Source organism: Chiloscyllium plagiosum, unplaced genomic scaffold (genome assembly GCF_037043375.1).
Source record: "Chiloscyllium plagiosum isolate Xiang-an unplaced genomic scaffold, Cpla_swu_hap1 HiC_scaffold_5, whole genome shotgun sequence".
In the NCBI taxonomy this organism is placed as follows: domain Eukaryota; kingdom Metazoa; phylum Chordata; class Chondrichthyes; order Orectolobiformes; family Hemiscylliidae; genus Chiloscyllium; species Chiloscyllium plagiosum.
Genome location: NW_028270143.1, coordinates 66,840,961 through 66,862,080, shown reverse-complemented (window position 1 = coordinate 66,862,080; position 21,120 = coordinate 66,840,961). Strand labels below are relative to the sequence as shown.

Sequence of the window (21,120 nt, the reverse complement as noted above, 5' to 3'; positions counted from 1 at the left end):
ATTTTTAGCAGCCTTTTCAACTTTAAAAGAATTGTCTGCGTACTTTTGTGCTGGTGGCTCTATTCCTGCACCTCCTTTTAAAGTTGTACCATTTAGTTTATGTTGTCTCTTATTTTGCTTTTGCTTATTAAAATGTATCACTTTACAATTCTCTGCATTAAATTACATCTGACACACGCCTACTCCACAGTCTACGTCCTCCTGAGCATTTTCTGCTCCACTTTATTGTTCAATACAGTTAGATTTTCTTAACATTTGTCCTCTTGTGGTCTCAGTTGATACATTTTTATTCTACTGCTTTCAACTCTGCTTGATGACCAGTCAGAGAGTTGTGCTTTCCAGGCTGGAACTAACTCCAATCTGCAGCTTGGCTCTTAGTGGATTTAAAAGGCTTAAATAAGAGTCAAGACTAGGATTTAAATCCTTAAAATCATCCTGTTCAAGTTTAATGATAACTCCAAATTGCCTGTATGCCGAATTTGACTTGACCTGGCACGGTTAGCGATTTAACTGAGATGTTAGCAACCCATCATTTACACAAACCATGTTTTATTTTAAGTTAGCAGCACTACTTTGAGTAACCATCATATGTTTAACTCTTTTTTTTAATATATAGATACTAAATTGTCACTGGAATAAACTACCAGTATATTTAAGTAGGATTGATTCTTTATTCAATATACCAGAATTGTGAATATTGTGGTTTGCTAATTACCACAAATTGATGATTTCTGTTTGTTCCATTCCATGTTAAATTTTTCTTCAAACTTGTAATTGCTCCAGCTACACCATCAACTGGCCTATTCTCAACATTGGTGGCCTGGAACACACATTCCCTATGTGCAATCTGTTTAGTTTCAATTAAATCTTTCTAATGTGATCATACTTCATAGTCATACCCTTAGCTCTGTACATCAGACTGGGAGATACCTGGAGTTGCAGTTACCTGGAGTATATTATTTTTTTAACAAATAGAAAAATTACAGCAAGTCCATGATAGAGGTCCAGCCAAACCCCTACCCACTGAGACCTTGAACCTCCAAATCTCCTGCTCGCCACCCACTTTCAAACTCCCCTGCCCCAAGCAACCCCCATTTCCATCGACATCAAAATACCTTTCATCAGAATTATGTGCCCCTTACATTGTCACCCTACTGATAGTTACCAATTGACCTTTGTTTCCAGGATGAAGTTACCTACTGCTATGCCCGTCAACAACTGGCTCCCTACTTGAAGACTATAAAACATCAAGGTAGAAATGGGCCATTCAGCCTATCAAGTCTGCTCTGCCATTCAATGAGATCTTGGCTAATTAATAATCGTTACCTTCACTTTCCTGCCCTTTAATAATAAGTCTAGATTCCCTGACTGATTCACAATCTGTCAATCCCAGCCTTGAAAATCCTTAATGACTCTGCCTGAAGAGCCTTCTGAGGGGATTCACAATTCCTCCTCTCTAATAAATGTCCATTAAGAGTGTTTCAATGAAGTCACCTGTCATTCTTGTATATCTCCACAAGTACGGGCCCAGTCGACTCCTTTCCGTATAAAACGGCCTGTCCATCCCTGGTATCAGCCTAGTGAACCACTTTGGTTGCCTCCAATTTCAGTATATCCTTTCTTGGGCAAGGAGCCCAAAACTGTTCACAATATTCCTGCTGTGATCTGATAAATGGTTTGTATAGTTTTTGCAAAACCTTCCTATAATAATACTCCACTCCCTTTGCAATAAAGGCTGATGTTCCATTTGTCTTTCTGATTACCTATTGAACTTGGATGCTAGCTTTTTGTGATGCATGGATGAGGACTCCTAAACCCCTCTGCTCTGCAGCTGTCAGCAATCTTTCTCACTTAAATAATATTCAGCTCCTCTATTCTTCCTGCCAAATGTATAACCTCCCATTTCTCCCTCTTGTATTCCAACTGACAGCTGTAAATTGGGATGCACCTGCTTAAACTCCACTGCTTGTGGGAATCTCAAATTTGTGAGTTATCCCTACCTTCTGACTGACTTGCTTAATGTGTAGACATTTTCCTACTGATTCTATATGACTAATATTAGTTTCTAGGAAATATTGAAGGAAGTTCAGACCCCTGTTAAACACATATATTGTTTTTTTGGGGGGGTTGGATCTGAGGGGAAAGCAGCAACAGCCGTGTTTGTGGCAGTACAATTGGCTCTGCTGCACAGCAGGAGAGGAAAAAGACTGAGGGAGCTTCAGTGTTAGGGTAACTTGATTGTAAGGGGAATTGACAGACGGTTCTGTGGCAATAAATGAGACTCTCGAATGGTGTGTTGCCTCTCTTGTACTAAGGTCAGGGATGTCTCCGAGCGGCTGCAGGACATACTGAAGGGGGAGGGTAAACAGCCAGCAATCTTGGTATATGTCAGTATTGCCAACATGAGTGAAAAAAAGAAATGAGGTCCTGCAACAGGAATTGCGAGAGTTAGATGGTAGGTTAAAGAGAAAGACTGCTAAATTCTGATTACTTTCAGTGCCACGCACTACTTAGTATAGGAAAGGGAAAATAGGTCAGATGAATGTGTGGCTAAAGGGATGTTCTAGGAGGGAAGGCTTTAGATTTTTGGATGATTAGAACAGTTCTGAATTAGGCAGGCTTGTACAAGTTGAACAGGTCGCATATGAACTGGAATGTGTCAATATGCTTGCTGGGGGAGTAGGGGTGGGTTTTGCTTGTGCTGTTTAGGTTTTAAAGTTGGCAGAAGAGGAAACCCCTGAAGACACAGGGAGAATGTGCAAACTCCACACAGACAGTCACCCAAGGCTGGAATCAAACCCAGAACTCTGGTGGTGTGAGGCAGCAGTGCTAACCACTGAGCTGTTTTCGAATGCTTTTCAAAGGAAGCCGTTTGGATGGAGCTTAATTTTTTTTTAAAAAGGGCAATTAGTTAGCTGGAAATATAAAATAGGCCTCTCAACAGTCAGAGGGAGATAGAGGAGCAACTCACAAAGTTGTGTGAGAAACAGGGTTGTAGTCATAGGGGACTTTGACTTTGCTAACGTTAAATGGAATTGTCTTAGCATGAAAGAATTCGAGTGGAAATCTTAAAATGCATTTAGGAGAGTTTTTCTGCAGTACATAGATAGTCCTAGTAGAGATGGGGCAATGCATGACCTAATCCTTGGGAATGAAGCCGGTCATGTGGTTAGGAGTTTCAGTGGGTGAGCAATTTAGGGATAGTGACTGTAACTCTAAGTTTCAAAGTTGTTATGGAAACGAAGAATAGAGAAGAGTCTAAATTGGCGGAAGGCCAATTTCAATGTCATTAGACAGGATCTGGCAAACATAGACTGGGAGCAGCTGCTCCCAGTTGAAGTCTACATTTGGAAAGTGGGAGTCTTGCAAAAGTATAGTGAGAGTTCAGGCCCAACATGTTCTTCGAAGAGTGAAGGAGAAGGGCAGCATGTCTAGCGAATACTGGATGTCAAGGGATATTGAGAGTTTGATAAAGAACAAGAGGGAAGCATAGGTCAGGTACAGTGTTAAAAACAGGGGAGGCACTTCAAAAGTTCAGAGTATAGAGAGTTGCTTAAACAAGAAATTAGGCAAAGAAGGGCCACAAAATGTCTTTGGCAGATAGGATTAAGGAAACTACAAAGCTTTTTCTAAGTATACTAAGAGTAAATGAATTACCAGAGAAAGAGGGGGGCCTAAGTGAGACCAAAGGGGCAACCTGTGTATGGAGCTAGTGAATGTTGGTGAGGTGCTCAAATAAATACTTACCATCTATATTCATGGAGGAGAAAGATGTTGTAGCCGGGGATTTCTTTTTGGGTAGAGAAGTTCTGAAACATGTTAAGGTTAATAAAGGAGGAAGTATTAAATGTTTCAATGGGCATAAAGGTGCATAAATCCCCAGGCCCTGATGAGATGTATCCCTAGCTGCTTTAGGAGGCAAAGGAAGAAATTTCTGGGGCCCTGGTGGAGATACCTAATTTAAAAAAAAAAATGAACTGCAGATGCTGGAAATTAGAAACAATAAACAATTGCTCGAAAAACTCAGCAGGTCTGGAAGTATCTGTGGAGAGAAAGCAAAGTTAATGTTTCTGGTCCAGTGACCCTTCTTTAGAACTAGTTCTTAAGAATGTGAGATATTTAATACTTTGCTGGCCACAAGTGAAATGCCAGAAGACTGGAGGATAGCTAATGTGGTTTCTCTGTTCAAGGAGGGAAGCAGGAATGGGCCAGGTAATTCCTGAAGGGCTCATGCCCGAAACATCGATTCTCCTGCTCCTTGGATGCTGCCTGACCTGCGCTTTTCTAGAAACACATTTTCAGCAGGTAATTACAGAGCAGTTAGTCAAACATCAGTGGTAGGAAATTATTGAACAAAATTGAGGGACAGAATTAATTAGGCAGGGAAAGGCAGGGATCAATCAGGAATAACCAGCATAGATTTGAGAGAGATCCTGTATGACTATTTTAATTGAGTTTTTTTTGAAAAAGAAGTGACTAAATATATTGATGAGGATAGTACAGTTGATGCGGTTTACATGGAAAGCTGCTCACTGCATCTAACTCAAATCGGCAAACTGGATCTAAAATTGGTTTACAAATAGGAGGCAAAGTCTAATGGAAGAGGATTGTTTTTGTAATTGGAAGTCTGTGACCAGCAGTGTACCACAGAGATCGGTGTTGGGGCCCTTTCTGTTTGTAATGCACATTAATGACTTGGAGGTGAATGGAGATGGTATAAATAGTAACATGAAAATTGGGGTGTTGTTGATAATGAGGAGGATGGTCTCGGGCTACAACTTGAAATTGGGCAGAACAATGGAAGATGGAATTTAATCTTGATAAGTATGAGGTGATGCATTTTGGGAATTCTAATAAGGGAAGGATATCCAAAATGATTGGTAGGTCCTTGGGGAGTACTGAGGAATAAAGGGACCTTGGTGTACAAGTCCATAGATCCCTGAAGGTGTCAGCATGGGTAGACAGGGTGGTGAAGAAGGCATAGTGGATGCTTGCTGAAAATGTGTTGCTGGAAAGGCACATGCATTCCTGAAGAAGGGCTCATGCCCGAAACGTCGATTCTCCTGCTCCTTAGATGCTGCCTGATCTGCTGCCCATTTTCAGCTCTGATCTCCAGCATCTGCACTCCTCACTTTCTCATAGTGGATGCTTGCCTTCATTAGCTGAAAGTAGAATATAGGAGCAGGGAAATCTTGTTACAACTGTATAAAACATTGGTTAGGCCACAGATGGAATACGGTGTGTAGTTCTGGTTGCCTCATACACTCCAGAAAAGCACGATTGCACTGGAGAAGGTGCAGAAGAGATTCATCACGATGTTGCCTGGGATAAAAAGTCTGTTATAAGGAGAGACTGGATAGGCTGGATTTGTCTTCCTTGGAGCACTGGAGGCCGAGGAGGGATCTGATTGTCTATATTTTTCATAATTGTATAGGTCAGAGTAATCATGAGAATCTTTTCCATATTAAACTTAAGACCAGAGGGCGTAAGTTTAAGGTGAGGAGCAAATAATTTAGAGGAGATCTGAGAAAAAAGTTGCTTTTTACCAAAAGGGTGATAGACATTTGGCATGTGCTGCCTGACAGGGTGGTGACAGCAGGTATCAAGTTTTTTTTACACTGAGGGTAGTTCGCATATGGAATAAACTTCCCGAGGAAGTGGTGGATGCATGTACAGTTACAACATTTAAAAGACATTTGGATAGATACATAAATAGGAAGGGTTTTGAGGGATATCGGCCAGGAGCAGGCAGGTGAGACAAATTTAGTTTGGGGTTATGTTTGGCAAGGATTGGTTGGACCACAGGGTCTGTTTCTATGCTGTATGTATGACAAAGTATCTGGATGAGCACATAAAATGCCAGAGCATAATAATGCCAGTGCAGTTTGGTGCTTGTTGGTTGACATCAGCTCTTCGGCCCACCATGTCTGTTTCTATGCTGTATGACTCTAAGTTATTTGGTGCATTCAGTGCACCCTGGCTTTTAATGACATCCAATAAATTCACGTCCAAAAATGTATTTATTTCTTCTGTTTTCAGCTCCTGAAATTTTAAATTATGAGCCGATCAGCACAGCAACAGATATGTGGTAAGTTAATGTCGAGTGTAACCTTTTAAAATGATTGTAATTGAATTTGTTGGAACTGCTTCTCAGAATGACTTTCCTCTGTTTAGGAGTATAGGTGTCCTTGCGTATGTGATGCTAACAGGCATTTCTCCATTCCTGGGAGATAACAAACAAGAAACTTTTCTCAACATTTCCCAGTTAAATCTCAGCTTTACAGAAGATGATTTTGAGAACATCTCCAAACAGGCCATAGACTTCATCAAGACGTTGCTTGTTAAGGAGCCTGAGTAAGTTTCGGATTTTTATCTTCCCTTCATTAATTTATTTAGTTTATTGGAAGATATCCAACAGGACTGTATTTTTATACACCTTATTTATTTTGTCACTGTCTGTTCTTTTTTTGATTTTTTTTTTTCTCTCCCATCAATTGATACTTGAGTTTTCTAAGTGGAAGATATGGAAGATATAGACTGTAGGGAAATAGATGGTGACATCTTGCAAAAATGTCCATATTACAGAGGAGGAAGTGTTGGATGTCTTGAAACTGGTAAAGGTGGATAAATCCCCAGGACCTGATCAGGTGTACCCGAGAACTCTGTGGGAAGTTCGAGAAGTGATTGCTGGGCCTCTTGCTGAGATATTTGTATCATCGATAGTCACAGGTGAGGTGCCGGAAGACTGGAGGTTGGCTAATGTGGTGCCAGTGTTTAAAAAGGGTGGTAAAGACAAGCCAGGGAACTATAGATCAGTGAGCCTGACGTCGGTGGTCGGCAAGGTGTTGGAGGGAATCTTGAGGGACAGGATGTACATGTACTTGGAAAGGCAAGGAATGATTAGGGATAGTCAACATGGCTTTATGCGTGGGAAATCATGTCTCATGAACTTGATTGAGTTGTTTTAGGAAGTAACAAAGAGGATTGATGAGGGCAGAGCAGTTGATGTGATTTATATGGACTTCAGTAAGGCGTTCGACAAGGTTCCCCATGGAAGACTGATTAGCAAGGTTAGATCTCATGGAATACAGGGAGAACTAGCCATTTGGATACAGAACTGGCTCAAAGGTAGAAGACAGAGGGTGGTGGTGGAAGGTTGTTTTTCAGACTGGAGGCCTGTGACCAGCGGAGTGCCACAAGGATCGGTGCTGGGTCCTCTACTTTTTGTCATTTACATAAATGATTTGGATGCGAGCATAAGAGGTACAGTTAGTAAGTTTGCAGATGACACCAAAATTGGAAGTGTAGTGGACAGCGAAGAGGGTTAACTCAGATTACAACAGGATCTTGACCAGATGGGCCAATGGGCCGAGAAGTGGCAGATGGAGTTTAATTCAGATAAATGCGAGCTGCTGCATTTTGGGAAAGCAAATCTTAGCAGGACTTATATACTTAATGGTAAGGTCCTAGGGAGTGTTGCTGAACAAAGAGACCTTGGAGTACAGATTCATAGCTCCTTGAAAGTGGAGTTGCAGGTAGATAGGATAGTAAAGGCGGCGTTTGGTGTTCTTTCCTTTATTAGTCAGAGTATGGAGTACAGGAGTCAGGAGGTCATGTTGTGGCTGTACAGGATATTGGTTAGGCCACTGTTGGAATATTGTGTGCAATTCTGGTCTCCTTCCTATCGGAAAGATGTTGTGAAACCTGAAAGGGTTCAGAAAAGATTTACAAGGATGTTGCCAGGGTTGGAGGATTTGAGCTATAGGGAGAGGCTGAACAGGCTGGGGCTGTTTTCCCTGGAGCATCGAAGGATGAGGGGTGACCTTAGAGGTTTAGAAAATTATGAGGGGCATGGATAGGGTAAATAGGCAAAGTATTTTCCTTTGGGGGTGGGGAGTCCTGAACTAGAGGCATAGGTTTAGGGTGAGAGGGAAAGATATGAGAGACATAAGGGGCAATGTTTTCACGCAGAGGGTGATACGTGTATGGAATGAGCTGCCAGAGGAAGTGGGGGAGGCTGGTACAATTGCAACATTTAAGAGGCATTTGGATGGGTATATGAATAGGAAGGGTTTAGAGGGATATGGTCCGGGTGCTGGCAGTGGGACTAGATTGTGTTGGAATATCAGGTCGGCATGGACGGATTGGACCGAAGGGTCTGTTTCCATGCTGTATATCTCTATGATTCTAAGTGGTGTTTCTAGGCATTCAATTTTGGTATATTGTGGCTTCATATTGTAATGGAATGATTCATTTGTTACCTTCATTATTATTAAATAACAAGTTTATTTTTAATATCCCTAGAATCAAAATACTTTCTTACCTCCAAGGGTTTGAGTTTGATTTCTGGGGCCAATGTTTTTGTTTACTGATCTTCTTTCTTCAATGATTGCAGTCAGGTTAGCTTCTGTATTTGTGTTGACATATTGGGTATTTGGACTCACACAGAAGCTTAGTTTGAAGAATTAATCAATACCCTTGATAATCATCACCCTTTCATTTAAGATTAAAACCAAAACACACACCCAAAGCATTAATTGCTCAGATACCAAAGGATTTAAATTGGCACAAGGCTTAAGAAGATATGAGGTTAGACATCCAAATATTTGAACAATGAAGTTGATTTTTCAAGAGACAGAGAAGGGTAGGTGAGAAATTTCAGAATCTTGGGTCTAAGTAACTGAAGATAACACTACCATTGGTGCAGCAGTTATAATGGAAAATGCGTAATCCTGTTCAGGAATAGAGCACAGACATTGCAGATTTTGGAGCTGGAGAAATATGTAGGAGTGCAGGCAGAGAAAGATTTGAAAACAGGAAAAAGCTTTTTCATGCCAACACTTTACTCGTTCAACTATCTTGGCTCCCGATCAAGCACAGGGGAGATCGGGGAATATGAGTTGCTGCCAGCTAAACACAGGCAATGAGTTTTAGATGGCCCCAAAATTAGAATGTGGAAGATCAGCCAGCAGTGTATTGGAACAGGCAAAAGTGAGGACTGCAGATGCTGGAAACCAGAGTGGTGCTGGAAAAGCACAGCAGGACAGGCAGCATCTGAGGAGCAGGAAAATCGACGTTTTGGGCAAAAGTCCTTCATCAGGATGAAGGACTTTTGCTCAAAATATCGATTTTCCTGCTCCTCAGATGCTGCCTGACCTGCTGTGCTTTTCCAGCACCACTCTAATCTAGCGTATTGGAACAGTCAAGTTTAGAGATAAAAGGCAGGATAAGAGTTTCAGGTGAGCTGAGACAATCAATCAGATTAAATTAGAGGTGGATATCGGCATCTTGGTGATATTTGGAATGGGAGGTCAGAAACTCATCTCTCATTCAAATGTGACATGAAGTTTGTAGACAAACTAGCTTAATCTTAATCTCAGTCAACATTCAAGGTAAAGTTTAGAGTCAGTCATGAGAGTGAGAAGTTTGAAGTGAAGACCAAAACCAATAGCTTCAGTATTTAATTGGAGAAATTTTCTGCTCATGCAGTACTGGATGTTGGGTAAGCAGGCTGCTAATCTACCAACAGTGGTGATTCGGGAGAGATGATGCGATCGAGTTGAGTTTGGTCAGTGTATGTTTGAAAATTAACCAACTTTAAATATTAGGGAGGAGCAGAATACAGATGAGAATTGGAAACTAACTATTGATATGGCCATGCCAGAGAAAACACTGCAGGAAAGGAAGAGAAGCTATTGCAAGTGTTTTATTATTAATGAAAGCTTAAAAAAAAAGGAATCACGTGAGAGCAATCCTTGCTGTTCCATCACCGTAATTGAATTGGGTCAGTTCTCTTGTCCAGCACCTCCACTTCAGTTGATAAGTTTAAAATCACACCCCACCAGGCTATAGGTTTATTTGGAAGTAAGAGCACTGCTCCTTAGTCAGCTAGCAGCACACCCAAAGCTTGTACTTTCAAATAAACCTGTTGGACTATAATTTGGTGTTGTGTGATTTTTAATCTTATCAACTGTGTGGTGCATGTGTTCAATCTCTGTACCAGCTGTGACAATCTATCTCCTTGCTTTCCCCATTTTAATGTTGTCATGTCCCTTAATGTATAAAGCCACTAGTCTCTTCCTAACAAGGAAAAATGCTTGTGCCTCCTCATGGACCATGGCAAATTAACACTTGTCACAGGTTGAAAACTTGGACCTCCTTGTCTAAGAGCACTATGGGTGTACCAACACCTGACTGACTGACTACAGTTTAAGACAGTGATTCATGACCACCTTCTCAGAAGAAAAACTAGTATAACTTGTGATTCAAACATATTGGTCTGACTTGTAACTTCAAAATGGATCTCCAATGCAACCAGTACTTTCACTTCCAAGTATCACTGTTTTGTTTATAGGTTTATCCCCTTGACTTCACAAAAGGTAACTGAGGGATTCCAACAAATACTGGCCTTAGCAGCTCATGTACTAGGAATAAATTAGAGAATCCACCAGCAAGAATTTTCTCCCCCATTAAGTCTTCACTCAAGCTTCTCTGTTCCACTGGAAATATTTCCAATAATTTCTACCAAAACTAGTTTATCAGCTTCAACCTCATCCTGATTAATCTTTGTTCCATTCCCTCAAAGACATTAATAGCCTTATCTATAATGCTCTAACGTATATACTTATCTTAATATGGCCTTTTTAAACAGATTTATTACTTTAATTTTGTACCTGTTTATTATAAAACATAAAAAGCTATTGACTTTTATTGTGGTTTTATCAAACTCTTCAGGAAATAATGTATTTGAACTGATTGATCTCTCTACATTCCACTGAGTGGATTCTCTCATTCCTTATTTTTCTTTCCAAACTTAGTGCTATTTCTTATGTAGAACAAAATATCCATATTTGTATCTGTTGTCTATTTTGCCATTGTTACCCTATTCTCCTCCTAAAGGAATCTTAACTGATTGCTCATGTTTATAGGAAGTTTAGCACCATTCAAGATTGAGGTTCCTTTTGCTCAAATGCAAATGATCCCTAACCTTTTGTGATGGTTCATTCCAAACCCATTCCTAGTCTAATTTGTATCTGTCAACTGATGTTGATCCATGCTACTCCATTTTCTCATGCAGTGCCTTTAGTATGATTGAATTTACAAGTAGTTTTGATTTTTCTACCTTTGTTTATATTATCTGCTTTTCTTTGGCAGAGAGCGAGCTTTAGCTGAGGAGTGCCTCAGGCATCCATGGTTGGCTTTTGAATGCGATGAAACAGAATTTGTCACTGAAGCTTCAACCAACGCCCTTGAATCTAAAGCTTTGGAAGAATCAGAAACACAAAACCAAGAAACAGAAGAGCTCATTGTCATGGCATCATACACATTGGGACAGTGCAGACAATCTGAGAAAGAAAACATTAAAACTGACCAAAAAGCCATCTCCAAACGCTTCAAATTTGAAGAACCATTTAATACCTTACAGGAAATTTCAGGAGAGTTTATCTATTGACTTATGCTATGGAAATACACACTACATTTTAATAGAGTCTTTTAAATGACAGACTCTGACAAAACAGTTATTTTGTGAGCTTCAGTTTCACTATAGATACTCAAAAACTAAACAAAAACTGTTTTAATGCTTAAATGCCAAGCACTGTTGTGCCATGCTTCTGATACAATATGTTAGCAATGTTCAAAGTAAAGCTCAGCAGAGAGTATAAAGGGTTGGAGATAACTGAAATGCGTTCCTTCAGAACATAATTCGGAGCTGATACTTATTTCACAAAAGATGACTGGCAGAGCATTAATTGGAATATCCATTCTATTTGCACAATTGGTGGCGGGGGGGGGGGACACTGGTAGGGGGAGAAGAAAATTAGATCTAGATTGATCCTTTAAGCCGCTGTACTGTCAGCAATAAAAATATGCAGTTCTTGTGAATAATGCACTTCAACGTTTTGTTTGAATTCTAAAAGTACCTGTTCCCTAAAATATTACAGCAAGCTATAGTTACAAATAACACACACATTTGGGATTTATGTTGCTATCTAGAATTATTTGCTACATTCCTTTTCTTTTTAAGCATGTATGAATTAATTAGACAAGTCAAAGGTTGGTTTCTTTGACTTTTCTTAAACTTGATTGATTTCATTTTTGAATAATTATATTGTTTGTATATGTATTTTTTAATGTTTGAATATTTTTGTGAATGGAAACAAATGCTTAAATTTCCCAGGATGAGATGAACTTATTCAGGAAAATTGCTGCATGATGGACAGCGATAGATGTTACTCTATTGGTGCCTTACAGATTAGAAATTTATGTGGTATTCATTATGCACAGGACTGCAAAATTTAATTTGTTAAATGTACATTTTTTAATGGTAATCTGGTTAACAGTAAACTATTTGTTAGCTTTCTAATGAATTACAAAGCTATTAAAGCGACACACATTTATGAATCCATTTAAAAATACATTTTTAAAATTATCCACATCAGTGTGCAGTCAGCAGAATAGAAGACCATTATGTTGTAACGAGCAACAGAATCACTGGTCTTGAGGAATTAGAACAAGTTTAATTACTAAAGAACAGAACTAAGTTCTGGACAGCAGCTTATGTTTGTGCCAGATTATTATATTCAGTATTTCACACCAATTTAAAATTCTACAGCACAAAAATGTACATTTTCACAAGATAAAATCTCCATTTTAAAAAAAACTCAGGGATCCCTGAATATTGCCATATATTTTAATTATGATTATTTTTACTAAGTAAAGTTTTTTTTAAAAGTAATCTTAGTCTTGTTTCTTAAATTCACATTGCACCCATTTTCTTTGATTTCTTTCCCCACCCCTCAATAAGTTACTGCACAATTAATGTAAATATTAACCTTTCGGTTAAAACAAATATTACTGGCCGTTTAAGGGCTAATGGGGTAATAATAGATGAAAGTGATACAAAGCTGCTTCCAAGCCTTGAAGTAGATTTTCAGAATACATTGCCACGTACCCAATCTCCAGAATTTGTCTGCAAATGGTGCTAAATGAAATACAACCTCAACTAACAGAACAAGTTTTTGCTACTAAAGATCTTTTTTCTTATTTCTGCATCTAAAATGTTAACCAGTATTTTTGATAAATTTATTTCTGGTAAGTTTGAGGTAGCCATAGCCATGTTTTCATAATTATATAGTAAAATCTAATTTTCTCTAATTGATTTTGATTTTAAGTTGAACTTTTGACAGTGTTACCTTTGTGTTCAGAAGTATACTGTAAACTTAACAATTGCTAGCCAATTCTTTTACCTGCAGTAATAGTTGGGGAGTGAGGGGCTGTGGGTGAGGCAGTTTTGTATCTTTATCATAAAGATGTACATATTCCTTTAATAAACATATCTGACTGCTTATTCATTTGTGCTTAAGTATAATTACTGAATAAATAATCTTCAGACTTTAGAGATTGGGACTGAAATGTACATATATTAAACATTCCTGCAAGCCAGAGATGACTAGCAGCTTAGTGCATAGATATTTAGTTTATAGCGCACAAAATACAAGCATTCATTATTTAATGATCAATAGTATTTATTAACTTGACATATTAGACTTTCGTTTAAATAATAATATTTTGCATTGTCCACAACTTCACCTAGTTACACAGAAACAGAAAATAGGAGCAGAAGTAGTCCATTTAGTCCTTTTGCACCTGCTCCGCTATTCATTATGATCATGACTGATCCCGCTTAATATTCTGTTGCTGCTTTACCCCATATAGTATGATCCCTTTAGCTCCAAGTGCTGGATTCAACAACTACTTGACAACATTATGTTTCGGCCTCAACTGCTTTCTGTGGAAGCTCACTACTCTGGGTGAAGAAATGTCTCATCTTAGGCATAAATGGTATGCCCTGTATCCTTCGACTATGACCCCTGATTCTGGACTCCCTATCAACAGGCACATTCTTCTTGCATCGAACCTATGAGAATTTTATATGTTTCTATGAGAATGTGCCTTGTTCTTCTATACTCCAGCAATTATGATCTTGATTCAATCTCTCCTCATATCAGTTCCACCATCCAAGGAATCAATCTGGTGAACCTTTTATTGCACTCCCTTTAGAGTAAGAACATCCTTCCTCAGGTAAGGAGACCAAAATTGCACACAATATTCCTGGTCTGATCTCACCAAGACCCTGTATAATTGCAGCAATTCAGCCCTGCACCTTCATCCTCTTGCTCTGATGGCCAATGTACCATTTGCCTACTTTAGCACATATGCACCTGCATGCTTACCTTCAGTGACTGGATGCCCAGGTCTCCTTTCACATTCCCCTTCTCAATTTATAGCCAATCAGATAATAATCTGTCTTCCTGTTTTTGCTACCAAAGCTCTCATTTCTCTGCACTATACTGCATCTGGCATGTGGTTATCCAAAATATCTCTGCATACTCCTCACAGTTCCCTCTCCCACCAAGCTTTGTGTCATCTGCCAATTTAGAGATATTACATTTAGTTCTCTCATCCAAATCATTAATATATATTGTGAATAATTGGAGTCTTCGCATTGATCCATGAGGTACCCCACTAGTCATTACCTGCCATTTGGAAAAAGACACATTTATTCCTACTCATTACCAAACAGTTTTGAGCACCTCAATATACTAGCCCCAACACCATGTACATTAACTTTATATACCGATCTCTAAGGTAGGACTTTGTAGAAAGACTTCTGAAAGTCCTAATAAACCACATCCGATGGCTCCCCCCACTAATTTAACACAGTGCACAATTTTCATTACATTCTTTGCTCAATTTATTGTCGTGTACTCGAGTGCAGTGAAAAGTTTACAATCATAACTTACAGCACCATCTCCGGTACAAACGTACCTCGGTACAGGTTCTTAGGAATAAATTTTTAAAAAAGGTTCAGCATTTCAGTCCATTGTGTCACTTCAGGCACAAGATACCTAGGTACAAAATCTTAGGAATAAATTAGAAAAAGATGTAATCTAAAATTTTGTACCTAGGTACCTCGTATGCTTTCTATAGGGAAAAGCACGGCAGCACTGACATTTTCAAAAACCAATGTAGATATCAGTGTTTCTTGATCTTGACAATGGAACATTGCATTGAAACTGCATTCCTCCTGTTCTGTTACCTGTTTATCCTGGAATTTATTTATGTATTCCAATGAATGAAATGAAAATCAACAGTGATGTAAAATGGGCAGTAAACCAATATTGGCCATTTTACACTGAACCAGTTAAAAGGGAGTCTCCTCCTCCCTTTCCCCACATCACTTGGTTCATCCTCACTATACCATTCTATCAAGGTTTCAATGTTGGCTGATCTGTTAACTAAGCTTGGCATAAGGTTGAGTCTGGTATATTGACATCACATGACCAGTTTCTACCAACTACCACAAATGTACAATTTGCAGCCCTGACGAGTTAATGACAGGTTGAAAAGCCTGCTTATCTATTCTGTTTGCTTCAACAAACAAAAAAGACTGCAGATCTTCAGTTCTGAGTAATAAAGTGCATCAGTTTCAGGTTGATACTGATGAATCCACTATACAGAGATTAAAATCACCAGTAAAATTTACCTTCTTTCCAAGGGCACCAGATCCTGGAGCCACTTTGTCCTTCCTCTGGCATTTTCAGCAGCACCCCTGCTGTTGATGGCATTGCCATTGCTGGTGAGGAGTCAGCCCTCTGACTGGGGCAGCAGTTCTGGAGGGGCATTACTGTTAATTCCTGCTGTCCACCAGTACTGGATTGTCTCCTGCTTTATGCCTCAGTGGTAGTATTTGATTCTCTCCAGAAACATTCAGCCAATCAGATCTTGATGATAAGACAATATTACACTGATGTGGGAACACCATCACAAGAAGGACTGCCTCTGTGGTTCCTGTAGCATATCCATCCTTGTCAGCAGACAACTGGAAATGATAGACAACAATGGTGCTGACAGCCTGAGAATTAAGTTTTTTAAATGAAGAAATTGGTTAATCAGTTCAAGCGCATCCATAAACACTAAATTATAAATCTATCATTGGATACTGCTCAAGTTGACAGACTGAGGCATCTCTTCCACAAGAATAAGACCTATTGTATTGCTGTATGGAACACTTGGATGTGCTTTCACCAAGCATTAGCATCTTAATTTGGCAGTGCACACTAACATACTTCAACAGTGCTGCACTCCAAACTGATCTTCACAAGTGAACATTTCAAATTCTATTCCCAGACTTTATAAGGTTTGTGTCAGGGGTTGAATGATTATTAAAAGATATATATGTAGACCAAGTCAAATTTATTATACAGCATACATCACTTCTCATATTTCCAGCTCTTTTTAAATTTAATGCTTGAAACTCCATTAACTTTGGATTTGTTATTTCATATCCAAATGTTTTTGTTACCGTTCCATTCAAGAACTGAGGATTTAGCTCATAAGACATATAGTGACTGGAACGACACTCAGTGCAAGCTCCTCCAAGATCTGAAAGGTACATGTTTGTGCATTGACTACCTGTAGGTAGAAAAGTATGTTCCCTAGTTGCTGGTTGAATGTCAAGTAATTTGACATTGGTGTTATATGTACATTTCTTGTATTCCTTGCGATCAATATCGACAAACATCTAAAGTTTTCTTAATAAAACACATTGTGCAAAAAATAAAAATCCGGTCAATTCAACCTATAGTCAAGGTTACTAATCAAACTAACATCAGCTTTTCAACAGAATTACTATTTATTCTCAGGAACATGTCTGTACATGGTTTGAGGACACAACAAAAACTTTCTCCTTACATCAAATTGGCCTGAAAAAGGTTTGTAGCAATCCTTTAAATAAAATGAAAACAGAAATTGCTGAAAAACTCAGCTGGTCCAGTAGCATCTGTGGAGAGAACAGAGTTAACATTTCGAATCTAGAGACCTTTCTTCAGAACCTTCAATTCTTAAGGCGGGTCACTGGACCCAAAATGTAACTCTGCTTTTTCACCACAGATGCTGCTGGACCTGCTGGGCTTTCTAGCAATTTCTGTTTTTGTTTATGATTTACAACATCTTTGACTTTATTTTTTTGTTTAACTGAAGTTGTTGGATGCACTAATTTTAGAAACAACTGTGTGATTTTTAGCTTCAAACTCTTTTGAAAAATTATTTTGTTTGAAATAACATCAATGCTTGAATTACATTGTAAAGAATACAACTTTGCTCATGCATTAATGTTGGTGGTCTTTATCTTCAGTCAATGGATAAACTAAAACTTGTTGGCCATCCAGCAGCTGCAACACAGCTTCTTGTAGAAACCATCTGATAAAAAAGAAGAAACACCACAGGTAGAGTGATTAACAAATAATTCAGCAAAATTTCCAAAATTCTCATTTCTCATAAGCTTGAGTTAGGATCAGTCATGATTTCAGATGTTTTGTCAATCCTCAGGTACCTTATCCAAATCTCTATTCTTATATTTTCTAATCATCCTGTTCAGAGATGTTCTGACGCACCTTTGGAGCAGATGGGACTTGAACCCAGGTCTCCTGGTTCAAAGACAGAAATATAACCACTGTACCACGACAGGCCTCCAAACAGTTTTATTTCACAGGACTTATACATTTAGTGGTAAGGTCCTAAGGAGTGTTGCTGAACAAAGAGACCTTGGAGTGCAGGTTCATAGCTCCTTGAAAGTGGAGTCGCAGGTAGACAGAATAGTGAAGGTGGTGTTTGGTATGCTTTCTTTTATTGGTCAGAGTATTGAGTACAGGGGTTGGGAGGTCATGTTGCGGCTGTACAGGACATTGGTCAGGCCCCTATTGGATAATGCATGCAATTCTGGTCTCCTTCATACAGGAAAGATATTGTAAAACTTGAAAGGGTTCAGAAAAGATTTACAAGGATGTTGCCAGGGTTGGAGGATTTGAGCTACAGGGAGAGGCTGAACAGGCTGGGGCTGTTTTCCCTGAAGCGTCAGAGGCTGAGATGTGACCTTATAAAGGTTTACAAAATTAGGAGGGGCATGGATAGGGTAAATAGGCAAAGTCCTTTCCCTGGGGTCGGGGAGTCCAGAACTAGAGGGCATAGGTTTAGGGTGAGAGGGAAAAGATATAAAAGAGACCTAAGGGACAACTTTTTCACACAGAGGGTGGTACGGGTATGGAATGAGCTGCCAGAGGAAGTGGTGGAGGCTGGTATAATTGCAACATTTAAGAGGGATTTGGATGGGTATATGAATAGGAAGGGTTTGGAGGGATATGGGCCGGGTGCTAGCAGGTGGGACTAGAGTGGGTTGGGATATCTGGTCGGCATGGACGGGTTGGACTGTTTCTATGCTGTGCATTTCTATGACTCTTAAGTGCTCTCTCACATAACTGTATGTTTCCTTTTCCTCATCACCAAATTACCCATAGTATTTTTTCACTTATTGACTACCACCAGTAAATCCTCCATGTTTTCTAATTGATCAAGTAGGTATTCTCTTTTTTTTAAATTATTTATGGCCAAATCTGCTTTACACACAACTGAATGTTTTCCCCAATCACCATATCAAAATAGATGGTATGTTTTCCATCTATTAAATACCACCAGTAAATCACCCATGTCTTCCAATTGTTTTTGTTTATTTTCAAATCAACCTATTCAGAAATGTTATGACACACCTCTGGAGCAAGTGGGACCTGAACCCAGACCTCCTGACCCAGAGATAGGGGCATTACCATGCATCACAAAGCATCCCAAATACCTATTCTTTGCAAATGAGTGAATGTATATCCCCTAGTTGCTCTTTCAAGCTCAGTCAAGCTCAACCATGTCCTCACTCAATATCACACTTGTACATTTTCCTTGGAGACATTAAAGAGTAGGTACCTGACTGATCTTTTCCATTTCCTATCCAGGCACACTAGGGACAGAACTTAAAACTGTCTTGGCTGAAGCAGCTCACTCAGTAGATAAGGGATTAAATCTGTGACCTCTGCCACAATGTCAGTTGAGAACACTAGTAACTGACTGACATGAAAATACTATTTTGAAAATCAATTCTGGTCTTGCCAAGTTTTTCTCTCTCATTTTCCACAAGATGCAGAAAATATCCAACAAGCCATCAAGATAATCCTTAAAGCCTTTCAAGTGAACTAATGCTTGGTCCAAAACAATCCACTTTGCATAGATAGGATTTTTAAAAAAGAGAATCAGAGAGAAAAACAATTAACACACATTTAAAGGTCTTTAGTCACCCAATCTACAGTCAATAAAAAGATGGTACATTTTACAGACTCTAGTTTAATTAAACATCAATATAACAATTAATACAAACATTTGACCAGAAATGTTTTAGACATTTTTTGGAATCTAAAGCACAATTTGGTTCCTATTGATGCATCTTATTTCATAAGATTCCTTTAAATCCCAGTCAAATCTTATTTAATTAAATCTCTATCACATCTAAATGAATTCTTACTGAATACTGGTCATTTTTATAAGCAGTATTTTCTTTTCTCCAATCATTTCATTTTTCTCACATCACACCTTTGAAAGTGGTTGCTGTTTATATCTCCAATAGCTGTTTAAAATTGTGCTGTATTCTTTGATCCTCTTCAGGTTGTTCTCTACTTTAGAACTTTTCAACAGAAGAAAATGTTGTACAGGAGGCAGCATAAATCATAAATAACTGCACTGAATTATATCTTTGCAGAACTTCTTCATACTGTCGTTCACCATTACAGCATAAAGAATGCAATGCAAGTTCTCCACTTTGCGCCAAGTGGAGTAGAACAAAAGTCATAAATTTCTTCTCATTAAGTCTAAATCACCTTGTTTACTGCCACACTTCTTGGCTATGTTCAGTTTCCTCATTCTCTGAAACCAAGTCAGGACAACCTGAGAAAGTATAGATAATTCTTCAAAGTTTGGGAGAAGATTTGTAGCTCGGGTGCTCGTTGTTGTGGTTCTGTTCGCCAAGCTGGGAATTTGTGTTGCAGACGTTTCGTCCCCTGTCTAGGTGACATCCTCAGTGCTTGGGAGCCTCCTGTGAAGTGCTTCTGTGAAGAATTCTGTGAATTCTAGATAATTCTTTCAAATGTGTGTGAAAATGTCTAAAATATTCATCTCCAGATATGTTCATACCACATAACACTTGTTGACAGAACTAAAATATATGCATAATTCTACTGATTATGGAAATCAAATTGACCTTTAAACAACAACATTGAAACAACAATCATTTAGTTGGTTACTTGTCTATAGGTTACCTTTTCTGTAGACCATCCCGAACAGAATAGGTGTGGAGATATCCAGCTGATTTTGATCCACAAACTGGGATTTTAATCTATAAACCAATGCCATACAATTAGTTAATAGAGTCAGTTTATCTGGATTCCATAGACTAGCGCACATTTATTCTAATTCTATGCTTTCACTTAACATCCACTCACAAACTTCATTCGTTATTTAAAAGGAATATATATTCCCTTCTGTAGCATCAAGAATGGAAACAATTCAGCTAATAGTTAAAATTAAAAGGTACATGAAAACCAAAACGGACATATGGAAGAAACCTGCACAATGATGTTACTGCTCCATAAACAACTTATAAGTTTAGATGCAAAAGCAGAGTTGACAAAAGAAATAATAACTGAAAACTGTACCCTTGCACTTTTTCCATCCACATGATTGTTCCTGTCAGTGAGTTTGATATTTCGGATGTGCAATGGAGGAGCTCCCAGGGCTTCTAATGCTGTGTCATTTTTGTTGAGTTCTTCAATTGCCAACTTATAGTATTCTGATTTGGCAAAATTTTCTATAAAAACAATTATTCACAAGAGAGATCTGCATCAAATCCATACAGTATCAAGCCCACCCCCAGCCACCAAATCTGTAAGTCAATTTTAACCACCAACTCATTTATTCACATTAAGAGATTATGACAAATTTTGAAGGAAATGGACAAGAAGAGCTGAGATAAAGCTGAAATTCCAAAACTCATGAGTCAGTTCATAAACTAAAGGAAGGAAGGCTTTAGAACAACACATAGCTCATTCATAAAGTCAGGAAGTATGGGACACTGGGAGATTTGGCTATCTGGATTCAGAATTGGCTGGCTGACAAAAGGCAGAGAGTGGTTGTAGATGGAAAGTATTCTGCCTGGAGGTCAGTGTTGAGTGAGGTCCCGCAGGG

General features: G+C 38.8%; 2 protein-coding genes and 1 long non-coding RNA gene across 11 annotated transcripts in view; 1 reads left to right on the top strand and 2 right to left on the bottom strand.

Moving 5' to 3' along the window:
* The window catches only part of LOC122549927 (uncharacterized), a 34,591-nt gene extending 23,351 nt beyond the window's left edge, over positions 1-11,240 (bottom strand). Inside the window, exon 1 of the long non-coding RNA XR_015757216.1 lies at positions 11,123-11,240. This is a non-coding gene — a long non-coding RNA (uncharacterized LOC122549927). The remainder of the gene's footprint in view (positions 1-11,122) is intronic.
* stk17a (serine/threonine kinase 17a) overlaps positions 1-13,346 on the top strand; it is a 106,923-nt gene extending 93,577 nt beyond the window's left edge. For all 4 annotated transcript variants that reach the window (XM_043690162.2, XM_043690161.2, XM_087987239.1 and 1 more), the window contains 3 exons: positions 6,040-6,088; positions 6,175-6,354; positions 11,155-13,346. In XM_043690162.2, coding sequence (XP_043546097.1) covers positions 6,040-6,088; positions 6,175-6,354; positions 11,155-11,452 — 527 coding nt within the window. In that variant the 3' untranslated portion in view covers positions 11,453-13,346. The remainder of the gene's footprint in view (positions 1-6,039; positions 6,089-6,174; positions 6,355-11,154) is intronic.
* The window catches only part of coa1 (cytochrome C oxidase assembly factor 1), a 59,417-nt gene continuing 51,504 nt past the window's right edge, over positions 13,208-21,120 (bottom strand). For 4 of the 6 annotated variants that reach the window (XM_087987245.1, XM_087987243.1, XM_087987244.1 and 1 more), the window contains 3 exons: positions 20,592-20,743; positions 20,196-20,272; positions 16,675-17,262 (listed from right to left, as the gene is read on the bottom strand). In XM_087987245.1, the coding sequence (XP_087843371.1) occupies positions 17,172-17,262; positions 20,196-20,272; positions 20,592-20,743 (320 nt within the window). In that variant the 3' untranslated portion in view covers positions 16,675-17,171. Of the gene's footprint in view, positions 15,884-16,674; positions 17,263-19,122; positions 19,986-20,195; positions 20,273-20,591; positions 20,744-21,120 lie in introns of those variants that run through there. The other 2 variants (XM_087987247.1, XM_087987248.1) reach the window with 2 other exon arrangements.